The sequence below is a fragment of the Mesoplodon bidens genome (assembly GCF_964165515.1).
Source record: "Mesoplodon bidens genome assembly, chromosome: 1".
In the NCBI taxonomy this organism is placed as follows: Eukaryota; Metazoa; Chordata; class Mammalia; order Artiodactyla; family Ziphiidae; genus Mesoplodon; species Mesoplodon bidens.
In genome coordinates, this window is record NC_138176.1 from 94,050,294 (window position 1) to 94,074,928 (window position 24,635).

At 36.0% G+C, this 24,635-nt stretch overlaps 1 protein-coding gene across 3 annotated transcripts in view; it reads right to left on the bottom strand.

Annotated features, from left to right (window-relative positions):
• The window catches only part of SCLT1 (sodium channel and clathrin linker 1), a 284,010-nt gene that overhangs the window by 234,871 nt on the left and 24,504 nt on the right, over positions 1-24,635 (bottom strand). For all 3 annotated transcript variants that reach the window (XM_081228387.1, XM_081228386.1, XM_081228385.1), the window contains exon 2: positions 24,280-24,344. In XM_081228387.1, the coding sequence (XP_081084513.1) occupies positions 24,280-24,344 (65 nt within the window). The remainder of the gene's footprint in view (positions 1-24,279; positions 24,345-24,635) is intronic.

The following is a 24,635-nucleotide window of genomic DNA, read 5'->3' on the forward strand; positions in this document are numbered from 1 at the left end:
AGCCTTCCTGTCATTTTTTCAAATGGCATTTCTCTACTCATCTTGTGAAAATGAGTAACCAGCATAAGCTGAGAGCTACTCCAACAACTATATCTCACACACTATTGCTCACATCACTCCATGTTGGAATGCTAATTGTGAGATGTAGTAAAACAGATCAGGGACTTCCTTGGTGGTCCAGTGGTTAAGAATCTGCCTTCCAATGCAGGGGATGCAGGTTCAATCCTGGGTCAGGGAACTAAGATCCCATATGCAGCAAGGGAACTAAGCCCACGTGCTCTAGAGCCCCACGCCACAACAAGACAGAAGCCCGTGTGCCGCAATGAAAGATCCCACATGCCGCAACTAAGACCCAATGCAACCAAATAAATAGATATTTTAAAAAAACCAACAGATCAGATTTATGGTTACCAGAGGTGGGGTCTAAGGGGAGGGAGAAATGGATGAAGGTGGTCAAAAGGTACAGCTTGTAAGATCCAGCTAATTAAGATTAACACTGATGTCAGTAGGCCCTGCCTATACAATAAGTCTAGTTACCATCTGCCAACTTACAAAGATATTACATTACTGTCGACTATATTCCCCACACTGTACATTTCATCCTGTGACTCATTTATTTTGTAACTGGAAGTCTGTAACTTAATTTCCCAAACCTATTTCAAACATACCCCACCGCGCCTCCCTTCTGGCAACCACCTGTTTGTTCCCTGTATCTATGACTCTGTTTCTGTTTTGTTATTTTTGTTTATTTGTTTTGTCTTTTAAGATTCCACATATAAGGGAAATCATACAGTATTTGTCCTTCTCTGTCTGACTTACTTCACTTAGAATAATACCTCCTAGGTCCATCCATATCATCATAAATGGAGAGATTTCAATCTTTTTATGGCTGAGTAATATTCCATTGTACATATGTACCACATCTTCTTTATCCGTTCATCTATTGATGGGCACTTAGGTTGCTTCCATATTGGCTATTATAAATAATATGCTGCAATAACAAAGGGATGCATGTATCTTTTAGAATTAATGTTTTTGCTTTCTTTGGAAATACCCAGATGTGGAATTGCTGAATTGCACGGTAATTATATTTTCCATTTTTAGAGGAACCTCCATACATTTTCTGTAGTGGATGCATGAATTTGCATTCCCACCAACAGTGTACAAGGGCTCCCTTTTTTCAACATCCTAGCCAACAACTGTTATTTCTAGTATTTTTGATAAAAGCCACTCTGATAGGTATGAGGTGATATCTCATGGTTTTGATTTGCATTTTCCTGGTGATTAGGGATGCTGAGTATCTCTTCATGTATCTGTTGGTCATCTGTATGTCTTCTTTGAAAAACATCTATTCAGCTTCTCTACCCATTTTTAATCAGGTGGTTTTTCTGATGTTGAATTGTATGAGTTCTTCACATATTAATCCCTTATTAGATATATAATTTGCAAATATCTTCTCCCACTCAGGAGACAGCTTTTTCATTTTGTGGATGGTTTCCGTCATTGTGCAAAAGCTTTTTAGTTTGATGTAGTATCATTTTTCCTTTTGTCTCCCTTGCCTAAGGAGACAGATCCAAAAACATACTGGTAAGAATGATGTCAAATACAGTACTGACTGTTTTGTTCTAGAAATTTTATGGTTTCAGGTCTTACACTTAGGTCATGGATCCATTTTGAACTTTTGTGCATGGTGAGAAGTCATCCAGTCTGATTCTTTTGCATGTAGCTGCCCAGTAATCTTGCCTTCTTTGTCATTCACTATATACGATGGGTTAGTTTTTGGACTTTTTATTGTGTTACATTGATCTATGTGTCTGTTTTGTGCCAGTACCATACTGTTTTGATGACTGTAGCTTTGTAATATAGTTTGAAATGAGGGCATGTGATACCTCCAGCTCTGTTCTTCTTTCTCAAGGTTATTTTGGCTATTTGGGGTCTTTTGTGTTCCCATACAAATTTTAGAGTTATTTGTTCTAGTTCTGTGAAAAATGCCATTGCTATTTTGATAGGGATTGCACTGAATCTGTGGATTGCATTGAATAATATGGTCATTTTACCAATATTAATTCTTCCATTCCATGAACACAGGATATCTTTCCATCTGTTTGTGCTGTCTTCAATTTATTTCATCACTGTCTTATAGTTTTCTATAAGGTCTTTTACCTCCTTAGATTTATTCCTAGGTGTTACGATTTTTTATATACAGTATCATCTCATCTGTAAACAGTGTAAGTTTTACTTCTTCCTTTCCAGTTTGGATTCTTTTTCTTGTCTGATTGCTGTGGCTAGAATTTCCAATACTATGCTGAATAAAAGTGGTGAGCCTGAGCATCCTTGTCTTGCTACTGATCTTAGAGGAAATGCTTTCAGTTTTTCACACTGAGTACAATATTGGCTGTAGGGTTTTCATATATGGCCTTTACCATGTAGAGGTATGTTCCCTCTATACACACTTTGTTGAGAGTTAACATGAATGAATGTTAAATTACTTCAAAAGATTTTTCTGCATTATCGAGATATTCATATGATTTCTAATCTTCAATTTGTTAATATGGTGTATTTTGCTGACTGATTTGCTGATATTGCACTATCCTAGAATCCCTCTGATAAATCTCACTTGATCATGGTGTATGACCCTTTGAATGTATTGTTGAATTTGGCCTGCTAATATTTTGTTGACAATTTCTGCATCTATGATGATGGCCTATAATTTTCTTTTATTGTGATGTCTTTGGTTTTAAAATGAGAATGATGATGGCCTCAAAAAATGAGCTTAGAAGTGTTCCCTCTTCCACTTTTTGGAATAATTTGAGAACAGTAGGTGTTAAACTGTTCTTATACTGCACTTCCGTTTGCTGAAAGTTATTTTTATTATTATTAATGATTCAATTTCATTACTGTGATACAGTCTGTTCATACTTTCTATTTCTTTCTGATTCAGTCTAGGGAGATTGTACATTTCTAGCTATTTATCAGTTTCTTCTAGGTTGTCCATTTTGGTATATAACTCTTCATAGTAATCTCTTATGATCCTATGTGTTTCTGTGGTATCGGCTGTAACTTCTCCTCTTTCATTTCTGATTTTATTTATTTGGATCCTCTCTTTTTTTTTTCTTGACTTTTCTGGCTAAAGATTTATCAATTTTGTTTCTTTTCAAAGAGCCAGCTCTTAATTTCTTTGATTTTTTTTCTATCTTATTTTTTCATCTCTATGTCATGTATTTCTGCTCTGATCTTTATTCTTTCTTTCCTTTTACTAATTTGGGCTTTTGTTTGTTCTTCTTTTTCTAGTTTCTTTAGATGGTAGTTTAGGTAGTTTGAGATTTTCTGTTTCCTGATATAGGTTTGTATCACATTAAACCTCCCTCTCAGGACTGCTTTTGCTGCACTGCACAGATTTTGGATCATGGTGTTTCCGATTTCACTGTGTCTCCAGGTATTTTTTGATTGCCTCTTCGATTTCTTTAGTGACTCATTGGTTGTTTAGTAGCACATTGTTCAGCCTCCATGAGTTTGTATTTATGCAGTTTTTTTTTACTATTTGATTTCTAATCTCATAATTTTGTGGTTGGAAAACATGCTTGATATGTGAAATGGTTTTTAATATTAAATTCAGTGTTTTAAAACATGAAAGACTACTCAGATTTCTACTGCTTCTTGTGTCAGTTTTATTAAGTTTTGCTTTTCAAGATATTTTATCTATTTCACCTAAATTGTCAAAGATATTACTGTAAGGTTGTTTATAATATCCTCTTATAATCATTTTTAATGTACGTAACATCTGCAGCAATGTCTAATTTTTCATCTGATCCTTATAATTTGCTTTTTCTGTTCTTTTTCTTTAATCTACCCCGGTAGAGATTTACGGATATTAGTGATTTTTAAATCAACCAACTTATTACCCTTGTTTTCCCCATATTTATATTTATTTTTTTATTTCAATGATTTCTACCTCACTTCTTTCCTCTTTCTTTCCCTGGATTTAATTTCCTCAGCTTTCTCTACCTTTTTCTATCTTTTCTCTTTTTCAAATACATGTAGTAGGTCTATAAACTTCCCTCTAAGCACTGCTTTAGCTACATCCTACAAGTTCAAAGAAGTATTAATTAAAGTTTTTATGTTGATACAATTACTGATTGTTGCTTCATATGCCATAAAAAATAATAGAAGTTTCCTTTGAGGAGATTGGCCAAGATGGTGGGGTAGAAAGACTCTGATCTCACCTCCTCTCATGAGCACACCAAAATCACAACTATCTGCAGAACAACCATTAATGGAAAAAATCAGAACCTACCAGAAAAGGTCTTCCATAAATAAAGACTTAAAGAAGGAATGACCACAAAACAGGTAGGAGGGAAGTGGACTCACGATATAATCAAGTCCCATACCCCAGGTGGGCAACTCACTAACTGGAGAATAATTATATTGCAGAGGTTCTCCCACAGGAGTGAGAGTTCTGAGGCTCACGTTGGGCTCCTCAGCCCAGAGATTCCTGAACCAGGAAAAGGAACCCCCAGAGCATCTGGCTTTGAAGGACAGGGAGACTTAATTTTGGGGGCCCCACAGGAATGAGGGAAATAGAGACTTCACTCTTAAAGGGTGCACACAAAGTCTCACATGCACCAGAAGCAAGGGAAAAAGGAGTAAGCTGATAGAAGCCAGGGCCAGACAACCTTGGTAGTCTTGGGGAGACTCCTGGAGAGGTGTGGTTGGCTGTGGCTCACCCTGGAGACATAGAAACTGGCAGCAGACATAAGTGGGAGCTATCTACTGCATGGATGCTGCAGTTGGTGGCCACCATCTTGGGATCCTCCCTCAAGCTCATCAGTGCCAAGACCTGACCCCACCCAACAGCCTGCAGGCACCAGTGCTGGGACACCTCAGGCCAAACAACTAACTGGGCAAGGACACAGCCCACCCATCAGTAGATGGGCTGCCTAAAGAATTCCTGACTGCACAAACACCTCTAGACATGCCTCTAGATATAGCACTGCCCACAAGAGGCCCAAGACCCAACTCCACCCACCAGTGGGCAGGCACCAACTCTGCACTCCAGGAAGCATACACTAGCCTCATATACCAGAGATGAGACAACAGATGAAAGAAAACCATAGTCCTGCAGCATGCATATCTACCCTGCCCACATAAGGGCAGACCCTACCCTAGGACCAGCCCTGCCCACTATCAGGCCAATGCAAGCTTTGGTACTCCCCAGAGCCCATACCCACTGTGTCAGTATCCAGTCCCCCAAACAGCACTCTGACAGCAGCTCTCGGATCCCATGGCCCCTCCTGCACCCAGCTATTCCTGCCACTAATTTGGCACTAACCCCAGGACTTGGCTTCAACCACCAGTTGAAGGCTCCAGTAACAGGCTGGAATCTTCTGGACCCTGACACTGCCCACTAGTGAGCCAACACTAACCCCAGGGCTCCCTATGGCTCTGCAGCCAGCCACCTTGTGACCATGCCCTGCTAACCATCAGCATCCACACAAGGCAGCACCTGGCAACTAACCAGGCTAGGGGCCAACCACGCCTACCAGACCACCCACATAGTGAGCCCAACAAAAAAGAAGGACACACGCAGCCCTAGATTATATAGCTTGTGTGACGAGAGGGGTTGCACTCCTGGTACACATTGCATGTCTCCTACAGAAGGCCACTCTACAAGGTCAAGAAATGTAACTAACCTACCATATACATAAAAATAGCAACTTAGGCAAAGTGAGGTGGCAGAATAAGATGTCCCAGATAAAGAACAAGATAGAATCCCAGAAGAAGAGATAACTGAAGTGGAGATAAGCATCTACCTGAGAAAAGGTTGGAGTAATGATCGTAAAGATGATCAAAGTACTCAGGAGAAGAATGGATGCAAAAAGCAAAAAGTTAGAAGTTTGTAAGAAAGACTTAGAAAATATAAAGAACAATCACACAGAGATGAGGAATACAATAATGGAAACAAAAAATACACTAGAAGGAATCAACAGGAGACTAAATGATTCAAAAGAATGGACCGGTGAGCTGGAAGAAAGAGTACTGGAAATCATTACTGCTGAACAGAAAAAAAATGAAAAGAAATAAGGACAGTTTAAGAGACCTCTGGGACAATATCAAGCACACTAATATTTACATTATACAGGTCAGAAGGAGCAGAGAGAGATAAAAGTCCTGAGAATATTATTTTAACAAATAATAGGTGAAAACTTCTCTAACCTGGGAAAGAAAATAGTCACCTAAGTCCAGGAAGTGCAGTGAGTCCCATATAGGATGAACCCCAAGAGGAACACACCAAAACACATTGCAATTAAAATAACAAAAGTTAAATATAAAGAAAGAATATTAAAAGCAGCAAGGGAAAAATCAACAAATGACATAAAACAGAATGCCCATAAAGCTCTCAATGATTTTTCAGCAGAAACTCTGCAGGCCAAAAGGGAGTGTCATGATATTTAAAGTGAGGAAAGGGGAAAACCTACAACCAAGAATACTATACCCAGCAAGGCTCTGGATCAGATTTGCTGGAGGGATCAAAACCTTCACAGATAAGCAAAAGCTAAAAGAGTTCAACAGCCCCAAACCAGCTTTACAGCAAATGTTAAAGGACCTTCTCAGGTGAAAAAGGAAAGGCCACAACTAGAAACAAGAAAATTACTTAATGGAAAAGCTCACCAGTAAAGGCAAACATATAGTAACGGTAGGAAATCATCCACACACAAACCTAGTAGGGAGGTTAAAAGACAAAAGTAATCAAATCATCTGTATACACAATAAGCAGTTAAGGGATACACAAAATAATTAGATGTAAAATATGATATCAAAACAGTAATTGTGAGGGGAGGAGAGGACAAATGCAGGGTTTTAAAAATGCATTTGAAATTAGAAGATCAGCAACTTTAAACAATCATGTATAAATATGAACTGCTATACAAAAACCTCATGGTAACCAAAAACCCAAAAATCTATAATAGATATACACACAAAAAAGAAAAAGGGGGCTTCCCTGGTGGCGCGGTGGTTGGGAGTCCGCCTGCCGATGCAGGGGATGCGGGTTCGTGCCCCGGTCCGGGAGGATCCCACATGCCGCGGAGCGGCTGGGCCCGTGGGCCGTGGCCGCTGGGCCTGCGCGTTCGGAGCCTGTGCTCCGCGGCGGGAGAGGCCACAACAGTGAGAGGCCCACGTACCGTAAAAAAAAAAAAAAAAAAAAAAAAAAAAAAAAAAAGAAAAAGGAATTCAAACATAACACTAAAGATAATCATCAGATCACAAGAGAAGAGAACAAAAGAAGAAAGTGGGGGGGAAAGACCTGGAAAAACATATAGAAAACAATTACCGAAATGGCAGTAAGAACATACATATCAATAACTATGTTAAGTATAAACAGACTAAATACTCCAACCAAAAGATACAGTGTGGCTGAATGGATACAAAAACAAGACCCTTAAATTACAAGAGACTTAAGACCTAGAGACACACACAGACTGAAAGTGAAGGGATCAAAAAGGTACTTCATGCAAATGAAAATCAAAAGAAAGCCAGAGTAGCAATACTTATATCAGACAAAAAGACTTTAAAATAAAGGCTGTTACAAGAGACAAAGAAGGACACTATATAATGACCAAGAGATCAATCCAAGAAGTTACAACAATTGTAAATATGTACGTACTCAACATAAAAGCACCTAAACACATAAGGCAAATATTAATGGACATAAAAGGAGAAATCAACAGTAACACTAATAGTAGTAGGGGACTTTAACAGTAATACTTACTAATAATAGTATAGATCATCCAGACAGAAAATCAATAAGGAAACACATGCCTTAAATGACACATTAGACCAGATGGACTTAATTGATACATATAAAGTATTCCACCTGAAAGCAGCAGAATACACATTATTTTCAAGTGCATATGGAACATTCTCCAGAATAGATCACATACTAGGCCACAAAAGAAGCCTAGGTAAATTTAAGAAAATTGAAGTCATATCAAGCATCTTTTCCAACCACAGTGCTATGAGACTAGAAATCAATTACAGAAAAAAAAAACCTGCAAAAAACATAGACACATGGAGGCTAAACAACATACTACTAAACAACCAATTTATGACTAAAGAAGTCAGAAGAAATAAAAAAATACCCAGAAACAAGTGAAAATGAAAAGAGAACCATCCAAAATCTATGGGATGCAGCAAAAGCAGTTCTAAGAGGAAAGTTTATAGTGATAGGAGCTTACCTCAGGAAACAAGAGAAATCTCAAATAAGCAACCTAACCTTATACCTAAAGCAACTAGAGAAGAACAAAGAAACCCAAAGTTAGTAGAAGGAAAGAAATCATAAAGATCACAGAAATAAATGAAACAGAGACTAAGAAAACAATAGGAAAGATCAATGAAACTTAAAGATGGTTCATTGAAAAGATAAACAAAATTGAAAAACCTTTAGCTAGGCTCATCAAGAGAAAAAAGGGAGAGGGCGCAAATCAATAAAATCAAAAAGGAAAGAGAAGTTACAACCAATGCCACAGATATACGAAGTAGTGTAAGAGACTACTACAAACAACTATATGCCAATAAAATGGACAACCTACAAGAAATGTAGAAATTTTTAGCAACGTACACTCTCCCAAGACTAAGCCAGGATGAAATAGAAAATATGATCAGACCAACTACTAGTAATAATATTGAATCTATACTTTTAAAACTCCTAACAAACAAAAGATCAGAACCAGATGGATTAGTAGTTGAATTCAACCAAACATTTAGAGAAGAATTAACGCCTATCCTTCTCAAACCATTCGAAAAAACTGTAGAGGAAGGAACACTTCAGAACTCATTTTATGAGGCCAGCCTCACCATGATACCAAAACCAAACAAAGATATCAAAAAAAAACCAAAATTACAGGCCAATGTCACTAATGAACATAGATTCAAAACTCCTCAAAGAATACTAGCAAACTGAAACCAACAATACAGTAAAAGGATCATGCCTCATGATCAAGTGAGATTTATCTCAGGGATGCAAGTATTTTTCAACATCTGCAAGTCAATCAATGAGATACACTCTGTTAACAAATTGAAAAATAAAAACCATATGATCATCCCAGTAAGTGCAGAAAAATCTTTTGACAAAATTCAACACTCATTTATGATAAAAACTCTCCAGAAAGCAGGTGTAGAGGGAACATACCTCATCATAAAAAAAGCCATATATGACAAACCCACAGCTAACATCATACTCAAGAGTGAAAAGCTAAAAGCATTTCCTCTAAGATCAGCAACAAGACAAGGATGCCCACTCTCACAAAATTTATTCAACACAGTTTTGGAAGTCCTAGCCATAGCAATCAGAGAAGAAAAAGTATCTAAATTGGAAGGAAAGAGGTAAAACTGCCTACTATACATAGAAAATCCTAAGGACACCACCAGAAAACTATTAGAGCTTATCAATGAACTCAATAAAGTTGCAGGATACAAGATTAATATACAGAAATCTGTTGCATTTCTATACACTAACAATGAAATATCAGACAGAAATTAAGGAAACAATCCCATTTACCATCGTATCAAATAGAATAAAACACCTAGGAATAAACCCATCTAAGGAGGCAAAAGACTTGTATTCCATAAAGTATAAGACACTGATGAAAGAAACTGAAGATGACACAAAGAGATGGATAAATATACTGTGTTCTTGGACTAGAAGAATCAATATTTTTAAAATGACCATACTACTCAAGGCAATCTACAGATTCAATGCAATCCTTATCAAAATACCAATGGCATTTTTCATAGACTTAAATTTTAAAATACGAAAGGAAACACAAAAGACCCCAAATAGCCAAAACAATCTTGAGACAGAAGGAAGGTGGAGGAATTATGCTTCCTGACTTCAGACTATACTACAAAGTCACAGTAATGAAAGCAGTATGGTACTGGCACAAAAGCAAACACATAAATCAATGCAACAGGATAGAAAGCCCAGAAATAAACCCATACAGTTACAGCAGAGGCAGCAAGACTATACAAGGGAGAAAAGAGTCTTGTCAATAAGTGGTGCTGGGAAAACTGGACAGCTACATGTGAAAGAATGAAATTAGAACATTCTCCAACACCATATACAAAAATAAATGCAAAATTGATTAAAGACCTAAATGTAACACTGGAAGCCTAAAACTCCTAGCGGAAAACATAGGCAGAATGCTCTTTGACATAAATTCCAGCAATATTTTTTGGATCCTTCTCCTCAGGCAAAGGAAATAAAACCCCAAATAAACAAATAGGACCCAACTAAACTTAAAAGCTTTTGCACAGCAAAGGAAACCATTGACAAAATGAAAAGACAACCTACTTAATGGGAGAAAATATTTCCAAATGATATGACTGATAAGGGATTAATATCCAACATATAAACAGTTCATACAACTCAACACTGAAAAAACAAATAACTTGATTAAGAAGTGGGCAGAAGTAGTGAACAGACATTTTTACAAAGAGGAAAGGCAGATGGCCGACAGGCCCATGAAAAGATGCTCAACATCACTAATCATCAGGGAAATACAAATCAAAACCACACTGAACTATCACCTCACACCTGTCAGAATGGTTATCATCAAAAAGGACACAACAAATGTTAGCAAGATGTGGAAAAAAGGGGAACCCTAGTACACTGTTGGTGGGAATGTAAATTGTTGCACCCACTATGGAAAACAGTATGAAGGGCTTCTCAAAAACTAAAAATACAACTACCATATGACCCAGCAATTCCATTCCTGGGTACATATCTATAAAAAACAAAAACACTAATTTGAAAACATACATGCACCCCCATGTTCATATCATGCATTATTTACAACTGCCAAGATATGGAAGCAACCTAAATGTCCATCAATAGATGAACTGCTAAAGAAGATGTGGCATAAAATAATATGTGTATATATATATATATACACACATATATACTTATACAATGGAATACTACTCAGCCATGAGTAGTATTCCATTGTATTTCCATGAAAAGAAGGAAATTTTGCCATTTGCAGCAATATGAATGGACTTGGAGGCATTATGCTAAGTGAAGTAAGTCAGACAGAGAAAGACAAATACTGTATAATCTCACTTATACTTGGAATCAGATATACAACAAGATAGTGAATATAACCTAAAAGAAGCAGACTCACAGATATAAAGAACAAACTAGTGGTTACCAGTGGGGAGAGAGGATGAGGAAGAGGTAATATAGCGGTAGGAGAGTAAGAGGTAAAAATTATTAGGTATAAAATAAGCAACAGGGGTATACTGTACAACACTGAGAATATAGCCAATATTTATAATAACTATAAATGGAATCAACCTTTAAAAATTGTGAATCACTAAGAATTGTACACCTATAACTTGTATATCAATTATACTTCAATTTTAAAAAAATAATAGAGAAATGTCATATAGCTTTACCCAGTTTTCCCCCAATGGTAACATCTTGCAAAACTCTAGACAATACAGTACAATATCACTTCCATAATAATGATATTAAGTTAAAACACAGAATAGTTCTATAACCCAAAGATACTTAATGTTGTACTTTTATGGCAACACTCATCCACCTCCCACCCCTCCCTATCCCTGAACTCTGACAACCACTAATCTGCTCTCCATCTATATAATTTTGTCATTTCAAGAATGTTACATAGGGACTTCCCTGGTGGCGCAGTGGTTAGGAGTCCGCCTGCCAATGCAAGGGACACGGGTTCGAGACCTGGTCCAAGAAGATCCCACATGCCACAGAGCAACTGGGCTCATGTGCCACAGCTGCTGAACCTGTGCTCTGGAGCCCGCAAGCCACAGCTGCTGAGCCTGTGTGCCACAACTGCTGAGGCCTGCGCACCTAGAGCCTGTGCTCCACAATAAGCGAGGCCACCACAATGAGAGGCCTGCACACTGCAACAAGGAGTGGCCCCTGCTCGCTGCAACTGGAGAAAGCCCGTGTGCAGCAACAGAGATCCAAAGCAGCCAAAAATGAAAAAAAAAAATGTTATATAAATGCAACCAATAAAGTATGTAACCTTCTGTGATTGGTCTTTTTTTCCACTCAGCATAATTTCCTGGACATTTTTTATGTGTATTAATAATTAATTTCTTTTTAGTGCTGAGTTATATTACATGGTAAGTATGTACCACAGTTTGTTTAATCATTCACCCAATGAAGGACATCTGGGTTGTTTCCCATTTGGGGCTATTATGAACAAAGCTGCTACAAATATTTGTGTATAGGTTTTTGTGTAAACGTAAGTTTATTTAGGTTGTCATGGTTCATTTAGGTTTCTCTATGATGAACGCACAGGAGTACAAATGCTGGGCTGTATGTTTACCTTTTTAAAAGAAACTGCCAAATTTTTTTCAGAGTATCATTTTACATTTCACCAGCAATGTCTGATTGATCCAATTTTTTTGCCTACTTCCCAGTATTTGACTTTTCACTATGGCTATGTTTGATTTTAACCATTCTGGAAGGTATGTTGTGAAATCTCATTATGGTTTTAATTTTTTTAATTAACCTAGTAATTAACTGTAGGAGGCTGAATAATGGACACCTAAAAATATTTATGTCACATTCTCTGAAGCTGTAAATCCTAATGACATATGGCAAAAGTAACTTTGCGGAAGTGATTAAGGATCACAGGAGGAGGAGATTATACAGCTGAACTCCATATAATTACAAGGGTCCTTATGAACAAGGAAGAATTAGAATCAGAAGAAAGGTGAAGACTGAAGCCCAAATGCCTACGCTGCTGGTTTTGAGATGAAGGAAAGGGCCACAAGCCAAGGAATGCAAGGAATGCAGCTCTAGAATGGGGAGGAGGAGAGACTGAAGGACCCATTCTCCTCTATACCCTGCAGAAAGTGGGGAGTGCTGCTGACACTTTCATTTGGGCCCAGTGAGACCCATTTCAAACTTCTGACTTCCAGAAGTATAACGTCACACTTTGTGTTGTTTTAAGTCACTGAGTTTGTGGTAACTTGTTAGAACAGCAATAGGAAAGTAAAACTTTAATAATGATGAATATCTTTTCATGTGCCTATTTGACATGTGTATTGTGTCTTAAACAAAAGGACTGTTTATATCTTTTGCCCAATTTCTCACTGTATACCTGTTTTCTTTTCTTTTTTCTTCTTTTTTTCCTTAACTTTTGAGCTTCGACAGTTCTATATAATTTCTACAGAGTAGTAATTTGTTGGATATATGGTTTACAATTGTTTTCACCCAGTCTGTAATATGTCTTTCATCCTCTTGGGCACAGCAAAAGTTCTTAATATTGACAAAGTTGAATTTTTCCATTTTTCCTTTTATGGACCATGTTTGTGGTATCAAAAACTGTTTGACTAGCTCTAGATTCCAAAAGATATCTCCAATTGGTTTCCCCCAAAATTTTTCAGTTTTACATCTTAAGTTTAAGTCTATGAGCTATTTTGAGTTAATTTTTGTATAAAGTGTGAAGTTTTGATTGAAAAGTAAATAAAAAAAGGCAAACAGGCAAGAATCTGAGCCTTATCTTTGTTTTATATATAGTGTCCACAGCTTTTAACTGTACTTAGTAGGAGGTATAGGAATAAGTAGGTCTACTCCACCTTCCTGGAAATGAAAGTTCATCCTACAAGTTTTGCTATGTCAAATTTTGATTAAGCTCAAGTATTTTCAAGTTTCATTTATAATTTTCCCTTTGATCAAGAAGTCATTAGAAGTATATTGCTTAATTTCAAAGGAATAGAGTATTTTCTTGTTTATCTTTTTGTTGTTGCTTTATACCTTAATTCCACTGTAGTCAGAAAACAAAATATGAATGATATGAATCCTCTGAAATTTGTTGAGGCTATTTATGAGTCAGTTTACTGTCCATTTTGGTAACTGTTCCATGTGCACTGGAAAAGAGTATGTATTCTATTTGTGTTGAGTCCAATGTTCTTTATATGTCATTTGGATCCAGTTTGTCAAGTATGTTGTTTGTATTTCTTATATTGTTACCAATTTTTTGTTTGTTTATTCTCCCTATTGAGAGAGGTGTGTTAAATTCTCCCTTGAAATTCTATATTTGCTTCTTTAAATTAAAAATATTTTTTACTTTTATATATTTTGAAGCTATGCAATTGGGTATATATGGATTTATTTTTTTTAATATGTATGTATGTATGTATTTATTTAGGATGCACCAGGCCTTAGTTGCAGCATATGGGATCCTCATTGCAGCATGCCAACTCTTAGTTGCGGCATGCCGACTCTTAGTTGCGGCATGCCAACTCTTAGTTTCAGCATGCAGATGTCTTAGTTGCGGCATGTGAACACTTTAGTTATGGCATGCATGGGGGATCTAGTTCCCCAACCAGGTATTGAACCTGGGCCCCCTGCATTGGGAGCGTGGAGTCTTACCCATTGGACCACCAGGGAAATCCCAGTATATATGGATTTAGAATTGTTATAACTTACTGGTGATTTAACTCCTTCAGCAGATGTCCCTCCTCTTTATCTCAAGCAACATTTCTTACCTAATGCCTACTCTGTCTGATGTTACTAGAGCTATGTCTGTTTTCTATTAGTTAATATTTTCATGGTATAACTTTTTCTATCCTTTTCTTTTAAATCTTTCTGTTGTTGACATAGTTGGATTTGTGTGTGTGCTTATGTTTTACATAGTTGGAGTATTTAGTTCATTCACATTTAATATAATTACTTTTTTTTTTTTTTTTTTTTTTCTGTACGCGGGCCTCTCACTGCTGTGGCCTCTCCCGTTGCGGAGCACAGGCTCCGGACACACAGGCTCCGCGGCCATGGCTCGTGGGCCCAGCCGCTCCGCGGCATGTGGGATCTTCCGGGATCGGGGCACGAACTCGTGTCCCCTGCATCGGCAGGCGGACTCTTAACCACTGCGCCACCAGGGAAGCCCATAATTACTTTTTATAATATAGTTGAATTAGAATAAGAGTTAGCAAAGTTTTCTGTAAAGGGCCAGACAGTAAGCTTATTAGGTTTTGTGAATAACAAGGTGTTTCTCACAGCTATTCAACCCTGCCCTTGTAGCACAATAGAGGCCGTAGACAATACGTAAACAAATGAGTGTGGCTGTGTTCCAATAAATTTCTATTTACTAAAACAGATGGCAGGTGAGATTTAGTCAGTGGGATATAGTTTGCTAAGCCCTGAATTAGAAGATGGCTTGAGAGGGTCTCTTAGGAGGGGGAAAAAAAAAGGCTTCAAACCATCAATATCTTGCAGAGACTATGGAGTTTAGATTCACAGGATACCAAAGTATACCAAGTGTGAATTCTAACCTTAAAACTAACAATTACATGACAATTTATTTTCCAGTTGTAGTGATTATACTGTCACTTATTAAATTAAATCCAAACTGATCAACTTAGACTACATTTCCAGCTGTAATGATTAGACTATCACTTCACACCAATCACACTAACAAAAACAAAATGAGTGACAATGCCACCTGTTGGATGTTTCAAAATTAGCACTCTCATACACCATGAAATGGAATGAAAACTAGTACAATCACCTTGAAGAGCCCTCTTGCAATTTCTAGTAAACCTGAAGATGAGAAAACTCCAATTTTAAGTATTCAACCTAAAAAAAACTCTCACATGTGTATATGGAGACATGTTCAAGAATGTGTTTAAGCATTACAGCAAGATGAAAAAATTGTACAAAACTTAAATGTCCTTCAACAGGGGAATGGATAAATAAATTGTGGTAGAGTTATATGATGGAATGCAGTAGACAGCAGTTACAGTGCACGAACTGGTGATATATGCATCAAATATTTTAAAATAATGTTGAACAAAAAAAGCAAGTTTTGCCGAAGGACACATATAGTGTATCACTTATATTTAATTTTAAAACCTGCCAAATGATACAACAAAATGATTTCATATATGAGCATATTTAGTAAAATTATTAGTGCATGTATAGTACTGAAAACACTTCTGTTCACATGGATCCAGAAGAACTATGAAATGGATTATACTAAAAGAAAGGTAGCCTTCCAGAGAGAACTTGACGAGTTAAGGAATAAATGCATCCAACAGTCTATGTAACTTCAAGGAATGATTTATTCAATCCAAGACCACTGAAAAATTTATTGTAATTTTTAAAGAATTAATTGAGAGACAAGTGATATTTTAATTTTCAATTGTTCAATAGTTTAAAAGCTTCTTGGGATAACTAAATACAGTCAGCCCTTGAACAACTTGGCAGGTAGAGGTGCTGATCAGCAGCCGAAAATCCACATAACTGCTATCTCTGCCTCAAAAACAAAGGAACTGATAAATGACTCACTCAAGGGTAGGAAGCTGAAACAATCTGGATAGAATCAGGACTCAAACCTTAGTTCTTTTGATTCCACATATTGTAATATCTAATCTAACACAAACCTTTGCCCATACTTACCTAATTTAAAGATTTGCAAAATGAAAATACAGGTACTATATTTTTTGGAAAAAGTCTGCAGCTAAGAGGACCCTCACAGTACAAAGGTCAACTGTAGTTTAAACTTTAAAAATATTATTTCTCAAATTTCTTAGAAATTTTTATAAAATCAAAATCAACTACCAGTGTTATGACTGATAGTTGAAGATGGCTGACATTTTGCAAAATAATAATTCAAGCCCTTATTATCCTCCCACCCATCAATTATGTTTCCTAGTTGTTATTCTTATCATGTTTCTCTCCACTTTAACCTACCTTATAGATAGCACCATGACTGTACTACTATTTTATCAAGAGTCTAACACAATGACTTATTTATAATAGATGCACAATAAATTAGTGATAAACAAATAAATGAATTTCTTCCAGATTATTCAGAAAACCATTCTTCTAAAAACTAGTTAGTAATCTTCTAGTGCTTATTAAATTAAATCCAAACTATTAAACTTAACCATTCAATGTCCTCTACAATGTGGAAACAACCTACCCTTCCTAATGTTACTTTCAATTACTTCTTCACATGTGAAAGAATTACACAAACTGAAGTATGTTTTAGTCGCTAAATACAACTCTCATTTTCTCACCTCCTTTGGCTTCTCATCATGCCAATGGGTCCAACTGCAATGCTCTTCACTATCCCCTCTTTTGGCCCCCATTGAAGTTCTTTTGAAATCACACCTATTTATCAGTGCCCAGCAACTATGCCTCACATCCTTCAGGAAACTTTCCCAGATTTCTCCAACTATATATGATCTCCTTTTTACTCTTAATACCCATATTTGGTTTTAAAGTTCTTAAGATTCAAATAAGATGACTTTTACCTAATTATTTAATACTTCTCATCCCATATTTTCATTAGTCTCTAAGTTCCTTTGAAATCGTTATTTTATTTTACATACCTTTATATTGCTAAAGTCCCCGGCACAGTGCCTTACATCAAGATGGTGCTCAATATATATTGGTTAAAGTGAATTCTGTGAAGACACTGCTCCATAACTATTTTCTAATGATAGTTGCTAAGGAAATACAAATGTAAGAATAGATGACCCAATAATCTAAAGTAATTATAAAAGCTATAAGATTCTGGAAATAAATGTAATAAATCAAAACATAAGAAAAATATTTGAAAATAAAAATACAGATTCGGCAATCCCTTCCCACTTGCTAGCAAAACTTCTGGAATAAGAGACTGCATTAGTTAGTAACTAGAGGCCTAGTGGGAAAAAATCAGGTTGGGAAAATAAGATTGAAATTGACTATAAAGCATTTATAAGACTTTTTATATTCTCTAAAACAAAATTTAAACAAACTATACTAAAGAAAAGAAACATTTACAGAATTTTATGAATCTTGAAAAATGGATACTGTACAATTAATTTCTATCTATTTTGATCTCAAGATGACTTCCTGAGATGACAGTGATGATATATCACAGAAAGAATGCCAATAATATTTGATTGTAGTCAGGTAAACAAATTTTCTGGACACTTTTCTTCCTCTAATTAGCAAAACTACATACTCTCTAAGTACTTTAATTACAGTTCTGAACGTTTAATTTTGTGCCCCTGACTTTAATCATTAACACTGGCTATCAAATAAGTAAATGGCATCCTTTCCTCTATCCTTTGGAAGAAAATAAAGTATAGGTCGATTAGCATTTTGTGAAGGTGTTCTCATACATTTTAAAGGGTTGCAGCAAACCCCTACACCTTTCATTCATATCATGAGGAGACTGTTTTCATCATTTATTAAGAAAGGTTGATGTACAACCTAAGAAATTGATAGACTTACACTCAGACTCTTTAAAGTACTGAATTATTGATTTTCTATCTTCATCATGGGATGATGCAAAATCAACGCTCCAAGGTTTTACCTGAGTAATTCATCACATGGAGAGTTTAGAATTGCACTGGCCAACACAATAGCCATAAGTCACATTAGTCTATTCAAATTTAAATTTCATTTTTCAAGAGAAAATTAGATAAAAGACCTGTAAGTTGTGCTAGCCTAATTTCAAGTGCATAAAAGCCCCATGTGATACTGGCTACCGTATTGAACAGTACAGAATTATATATTTCCATGATCACAGGAAGTTCTAATGAACAGCACTGGTCTAGAAAGCTAATAATTTGACTTAAATAGTAAAAGTGGTTTGTTATATTTTATCTATTAAGTGTTATATTTTTAAACTCATGATCAATAGGAGTAGCCCTACTATTCCTTCAATGTAAATTTCCAATAACTATTATTTGATTACAATTGGACCAGCTCTTATATACTATACAGGACATGTCAAATTTCTTCCTGCCTCAGAGCCTCTTTTTGGTCCATTCTTTGACTTGTTCTTCACTTTCAGTGCCAACTTGAATGTTAACTGCCTTAGAGAAGCCTTCTCTGACCTTTCTATCAAAAACGGGTCTCAGCCACCACCACATAACATGCACTTTAATCTCTATCTCAGCACCCTGTTTATTTTGTTCATAGGTTATCACAGTTTTCATTCATTCATTCATTCATTCATATTCTTCCATTAAAGGAGGATCCTTTGTCTATCTTATTCATAGCTCTGTCCCCAGAGCTTACCTAGCACAGTCATGCACTCAAAATTTATTGAATTAACACATTAATGTTTGCTGAATCAGTGAATAAATGTGCACAATGACTGTCTTTCCCCTCCATAACCAACTCATACCTCCAGCACCACACTTTTATATTTATTTCTTCCTTCCTCTTCTTTCCAGTTTATGTTATTTCCTTTCTTCCCCAGCAGACTCTCTCAATTTTTTTTTAACTTTAATTTTGAGTTCAAGGGGTAACAAGTAGAAAAAGAAGTCCCAAGACACTTTTAAAAGAGCTTTCAGAGAAAATAAACTTATTTTAATATTCCACCCTGTTCCTCCAGCAAGTACAAAGAGAACAAAAACACTAATCCTACACTTCAGTACACACATACTAGTGTGGCATAAGTTACAAAGAGGATTTAATTAGCTTTCATGTGAGAAAAGGCAGGGATTTAAGGGGGAATAAAAGTAGGATGAAAGAAATGGGGAAAAAAGGGATATTGCCCACTCACCTTCTTGAATAAAATATTTTTCTTATCTTTGAATATTTGTCATCCAGTGCCTACTACTACACTCTTAGAAAGTGATGTGACTTGAAATACTTTTTATTTATATAGAAAACACAACATAGTCAAAGAAAGACAACTAAATTTCACAACACCCTGAAGGGATCATTCAAGAAACTAGTTATTTAAAGTATCTTTAGTACATATATACAATGGATTACTTAGCCATAAGAAAGAATGAAATAAACCCAATCAAAAAATGGGCGGATGATCTAAATAGACATTTCTCCGAAGAAGACATACAGATGGCCAAAAAGCACATGAAAAGATGCTCAACATCACTAATTATTAGAGAAATGCAAATTAAAACTACACTGAAGCATCACCTCACACCAGTCAGAATGGCCATCATCAAAAAATCTATGAACAATAAATGCTGGAGAGGGTGTGAAGAAAAGGGAACCCTCTCTTACACTGTTGGTGAGAATGTAAATTGGTACAGCACTATGGACAACAGTATGGAGGTTCCTTAGAAAACTAAAAATAGAGCTACCATATGATCCAGCAATCCCACTCCTGGCATATATCTGGAGAAAACCATAATTTGAAAAGATGCATGTACCCCAATGTTCACTGCAGCACTGTTTACAATAGACAGGACATGGAACCAACCTAAATGTCCATCAATAGAGGAATGGATAAAGAAGATATGGTACATATATACAATGGAATATTACTCAGCCATAAAAAAGAACGAAATAATGCCATTTGCAGCAATATGGATGGACCTAGAGATTCTCATACTGGGTGATGTAAGTCAGACAGAGAAAGACAAATATCATATGATATCGCTTATATGTGGAATCTAAAATATGGCACAAATGAACTTATTTACAAAACAGAAATAGAGTCACAGATGTAGAAAACAAATTTATGGTTACCAGGGGGGAAAAGGGAGGCAGGGGTAAGTTGGAAGATTGGGATTGACATACACACACTACTACATATAAAATAGATAACTAATAAGGACCTAGTGTATAGCACAGGGGAGTCTACTCAATACTCTGTAATGACCTACATGGGAATACAATCTAAAAAAGAGTGGATATATGGATATGTATAACTAATTTACTTTGTTGTACACCTGAAACTAACACAACATTGTAAATCATCTATATTCCAATAAAAAATTTTTTTAAAAAGGCAAACAACCCAATTTTTTTAATGGGCAAAATATTTAAACAGGAACGTCAGAAAAGAGAACATCCAAATGGCCAATAAGCATATGAAAATATTCTCAACATCACTATTCATCAGGGAAAGGCAAAATAATGCCATTATACCAAGTGTTAAAAAAGAAATAACAAGCCCCAAATGAGGTCACTCACCCCCCATCACAGCAAACCAAGCCAGTTTCAACCCCTCCCATAGATGTGACCTTTAAAACAGTCCAACTGAAATTTCCTGAGAAAGACCCCTGCAGTTCTGGTCCTGGTAGAAGACCTGGCCTGAAACAATCCTTTCTTTTCATTTACTAATACCTTCTCGCTCCCTCCCTTCCTTCTACCTATAAAAACCCTCCATTTTGTACAACACCTCCTAGTGCTGCTGATTCTTAAATTTTTGAATAAAGCCATTAGTTCTTCAAAAAATAAAAAAGAATGAAATAATGCCATTTGCAGCAACATGAATGGACCTAGAGATTATCATACTAAGTGAAGTAAGTCAGACAAAGACAAATACAATATGATGTCACTTATATGTGGAATCTAAAAAGATGATACAAATGAACTTACTTACAAAACAGAAACAGACTCACAGACTTCGAAAACAAACTTATGGTTACAAAAGGGGAAAGGTTGGGGTGGGGGGAGATAAATTAGGAGGTTGGGATTAACAGATACACACTACTATATATAAAATAGATAATCAACAAGGACCGACCTACTGTATAGCACAGGGAACTCTACTCAATATTCTGTAATGACCTATATGTAAAGAGAATCTGAAAAAGAATGGATATGTGTGTGTGTGTGTGTGTGTGTATATATATATATATATATATACACATATATACACACATAAAAGAATGGATATATGTGTGTATATATATATGTATATATAGGAATCACTTTGCTGTACATCTGAAACTAACGCAATGTTGCAAATTGACTATACTCCAATATAAAATAAAATTAAAATAAATAAAATGAAGTATCTTTAAAAAGTTACATACAATTATAAGAAGGGAAAAGGTTTTTTTCTTAAAGATGAATGAATTATGAACCAAATATATTAAATATATGAACTATTCAACACACTGGAAGACTCTAAGTTTCTGTTTAAATCCACAGAATTTATGTATCATTAGTTATTAGAAAGGTATCCTGTATTTTCCTAAGAAATAATGCTATACAAAAAATCTTAAGGCGGGGCTTCCCTGGTGGCGCAGTGGCTGAGAGTCCGCCTGCCGATGCAGGGGACACGGGTTCGTGCCCCGGTCCGGGAAGATCCCACATGCTGCGGAGCGGCTGGGCCCGTGAGCCATGGCCGCTGAGCCTGCGCATCCGGAGCCTGTGCTCCGCAACAGGAGAGGCCACAACAGTGAGAGGCCCGCGTACCACAAAAAAAAAAAAAAAAAAAAAAATCTTAAGGCAATCCACAGAACTTACTTTGATCCAAAAGAAGTCTAAATGATCATTATGTAGTAATAGTATTAAAGAATTTTAACTATCATTTATAATACAGTTTCTATAGAAAATTATGTTTGAAGTGCCAACTTAAAATGTAAGAAATAAATATCCAACTCTTGCAGGTTTGTTTTTTTGATACTGGAAAAAGGTTTCATAAGATATGTCCACTTAACACAAGAGCTGGCAATTTTATGGTACCTCGTGTGAGAAAGAAGGGACAGTTCATTGGGACTTTATTTTGAAAAACAGAACTAAAAGGCATGAACTATTTGTATTTCCCAAGCTGATCGTGACTTTTTACATCTCCAGTTTCACTGTATTTGGCACACAGAGCTCAAATAATGATGGAAGATACGTAGGTAGGAGGCAAGAAGAGGAAAGATACAGCTGCTTAATTAATCCTACAAATATTTATTGAGTATCTAACAAGAATTGTTCTAGGAACTTGGGAAATGCAGCTGAACAAAAAGGGCAAACAAATTTATGAAGAATTTCTGTTGCTAGTAGCAACGACTAAAGTTACAGTGACAAGAGATCTGAGCCAGTGCTCCTGGGTCCCATTTATTCTCTGATAATGAACAGTTTAACTCCTACTTCCATGTCTTCCTTTACCACAAAATAAACAGAAAACAAAAACAAAACAACAACAAAGGAAGAAATTCCTCCTGAGCATTTTATCAGAAACCAGAATAATGCTTCTGGGGTGAAAAATCCCCAAGGATGCACTACATATGACCAAGGATATGGACGTTTCTGCTAGAAAGCAGATTAAACTCGCTTTCATGCTCTCATATCAACTCCCACTCACTAGTGCAAACTACCCAATGAAAGGCAAGACCCATGAGGACTAGAGTCTTGAGACAGCAACATGTTCTGAAGAGATGGTAGGCTGCAAAGGAATCAGGCAGTAACAATATACTAACACTAAAAATAAGAAACAGAAATCTAGATTTGACTTATGACTACAAGAATAGTACACGTAAGAGAAGAATGTGTACCTTCAAATAATTAAAGGAGCTATATAATTTCACTGAAGAGTACACTACTAAATAAGGGAAAACTTTTCCCTACTTGGTATGTTACCATCCGGCTTTAATTAATTATAATCACAGTACACAATGCAGGGACACTTAAAGGGCTATCGAGGGTCATTATTTTATCTGGTAAAACCATCTTTCATAATCAAGTCAGCCACAGATTCCAGGAGATATGATGCAATTCCATGCCCAAAGGTCTTCTCAGGCTTTAAAATCAATCTTTTGTTTGAATCCTCCCTCTTCAGGCATATTCTATATGACATTAAGCAGAAGCAAAAGAACCTAAGAATCTAAGCAAAATTTAGAGGCTATTGGATTATGAAAGATTTTCTATCACCTAGTATCTTAAAAACAACTTCCTTTTAATTTCTTAAATGCAATTTCAGTTTTAATTACAAGATTTATTTATGTCAAAAGCAAACCACTTCTTTATTGATTCAGTGGAGAACTACCACTAATCTAGGAGATAGCTTTCTTTTAATATCCTATAACTCAGAGTCCAACAGTAAGTATACCTTATTAGTCAAAAAAAAATTTTTTTAACACAATATTTAAATAAAAAAATACACCAAGAAAAGAATATTAAAACAATACCATATATTATTTACTGTTTTGAGTTAGTTTATGCTCTGTTATAATTTACAAGAATTCAGAGTTAAAGTTTACAGTTGGATGTATCTTGAGATACCTATTTAGGATGTTTCAAAAGTCTAATGAATTCTCTTTTAGAACTCGGACATTTTAACACTATACATAATATGTAATCTCCAACTCTGGGGGGAAAAACACAATTTCTACGGTCAAAGAATTTACAGTCATTAAATAAAAACAAGTTTTCCTCCTTACAAGAATCAAAGTTGTAAGCAAACTTTTAAAGTGCTACGGGCCACTTCACATGGAATAATCCTAGGTAGCATTTATTCTACGTTTGTATTCATGTTGAGATGTTTACAACCAAATTTGTACTTAATTTGTTAGGCCTCAATTTAATTTACATACCTGTACCAATGAATATTTGAAATTTTCCATTTGATACCGTCTAAGAACTTCATTTAGCCTTTGATCTGAAACAAAGAGAAGAACCAATCTGTAGTTAACTGCGTAATGTTCAACTTTTAAAAAGTAGAAATAAAGTAGATATTTGATACATCTAATGCAAAACTGCTAGTCGCCACTGTTGTTCAAAATAAAATGAATCATCAATCTCAACACACCATTTTAGAATTTAAAACTAGGCCATTCTATACACCTAAGCCAAATAACTACTACCAATGGGAAAAAGAACAGCTACAAAGAACTAATGTTTCTGATCCTATAAATTTTAACTCTCAGTCTCTCCTGGTTTGCTCTTCAGG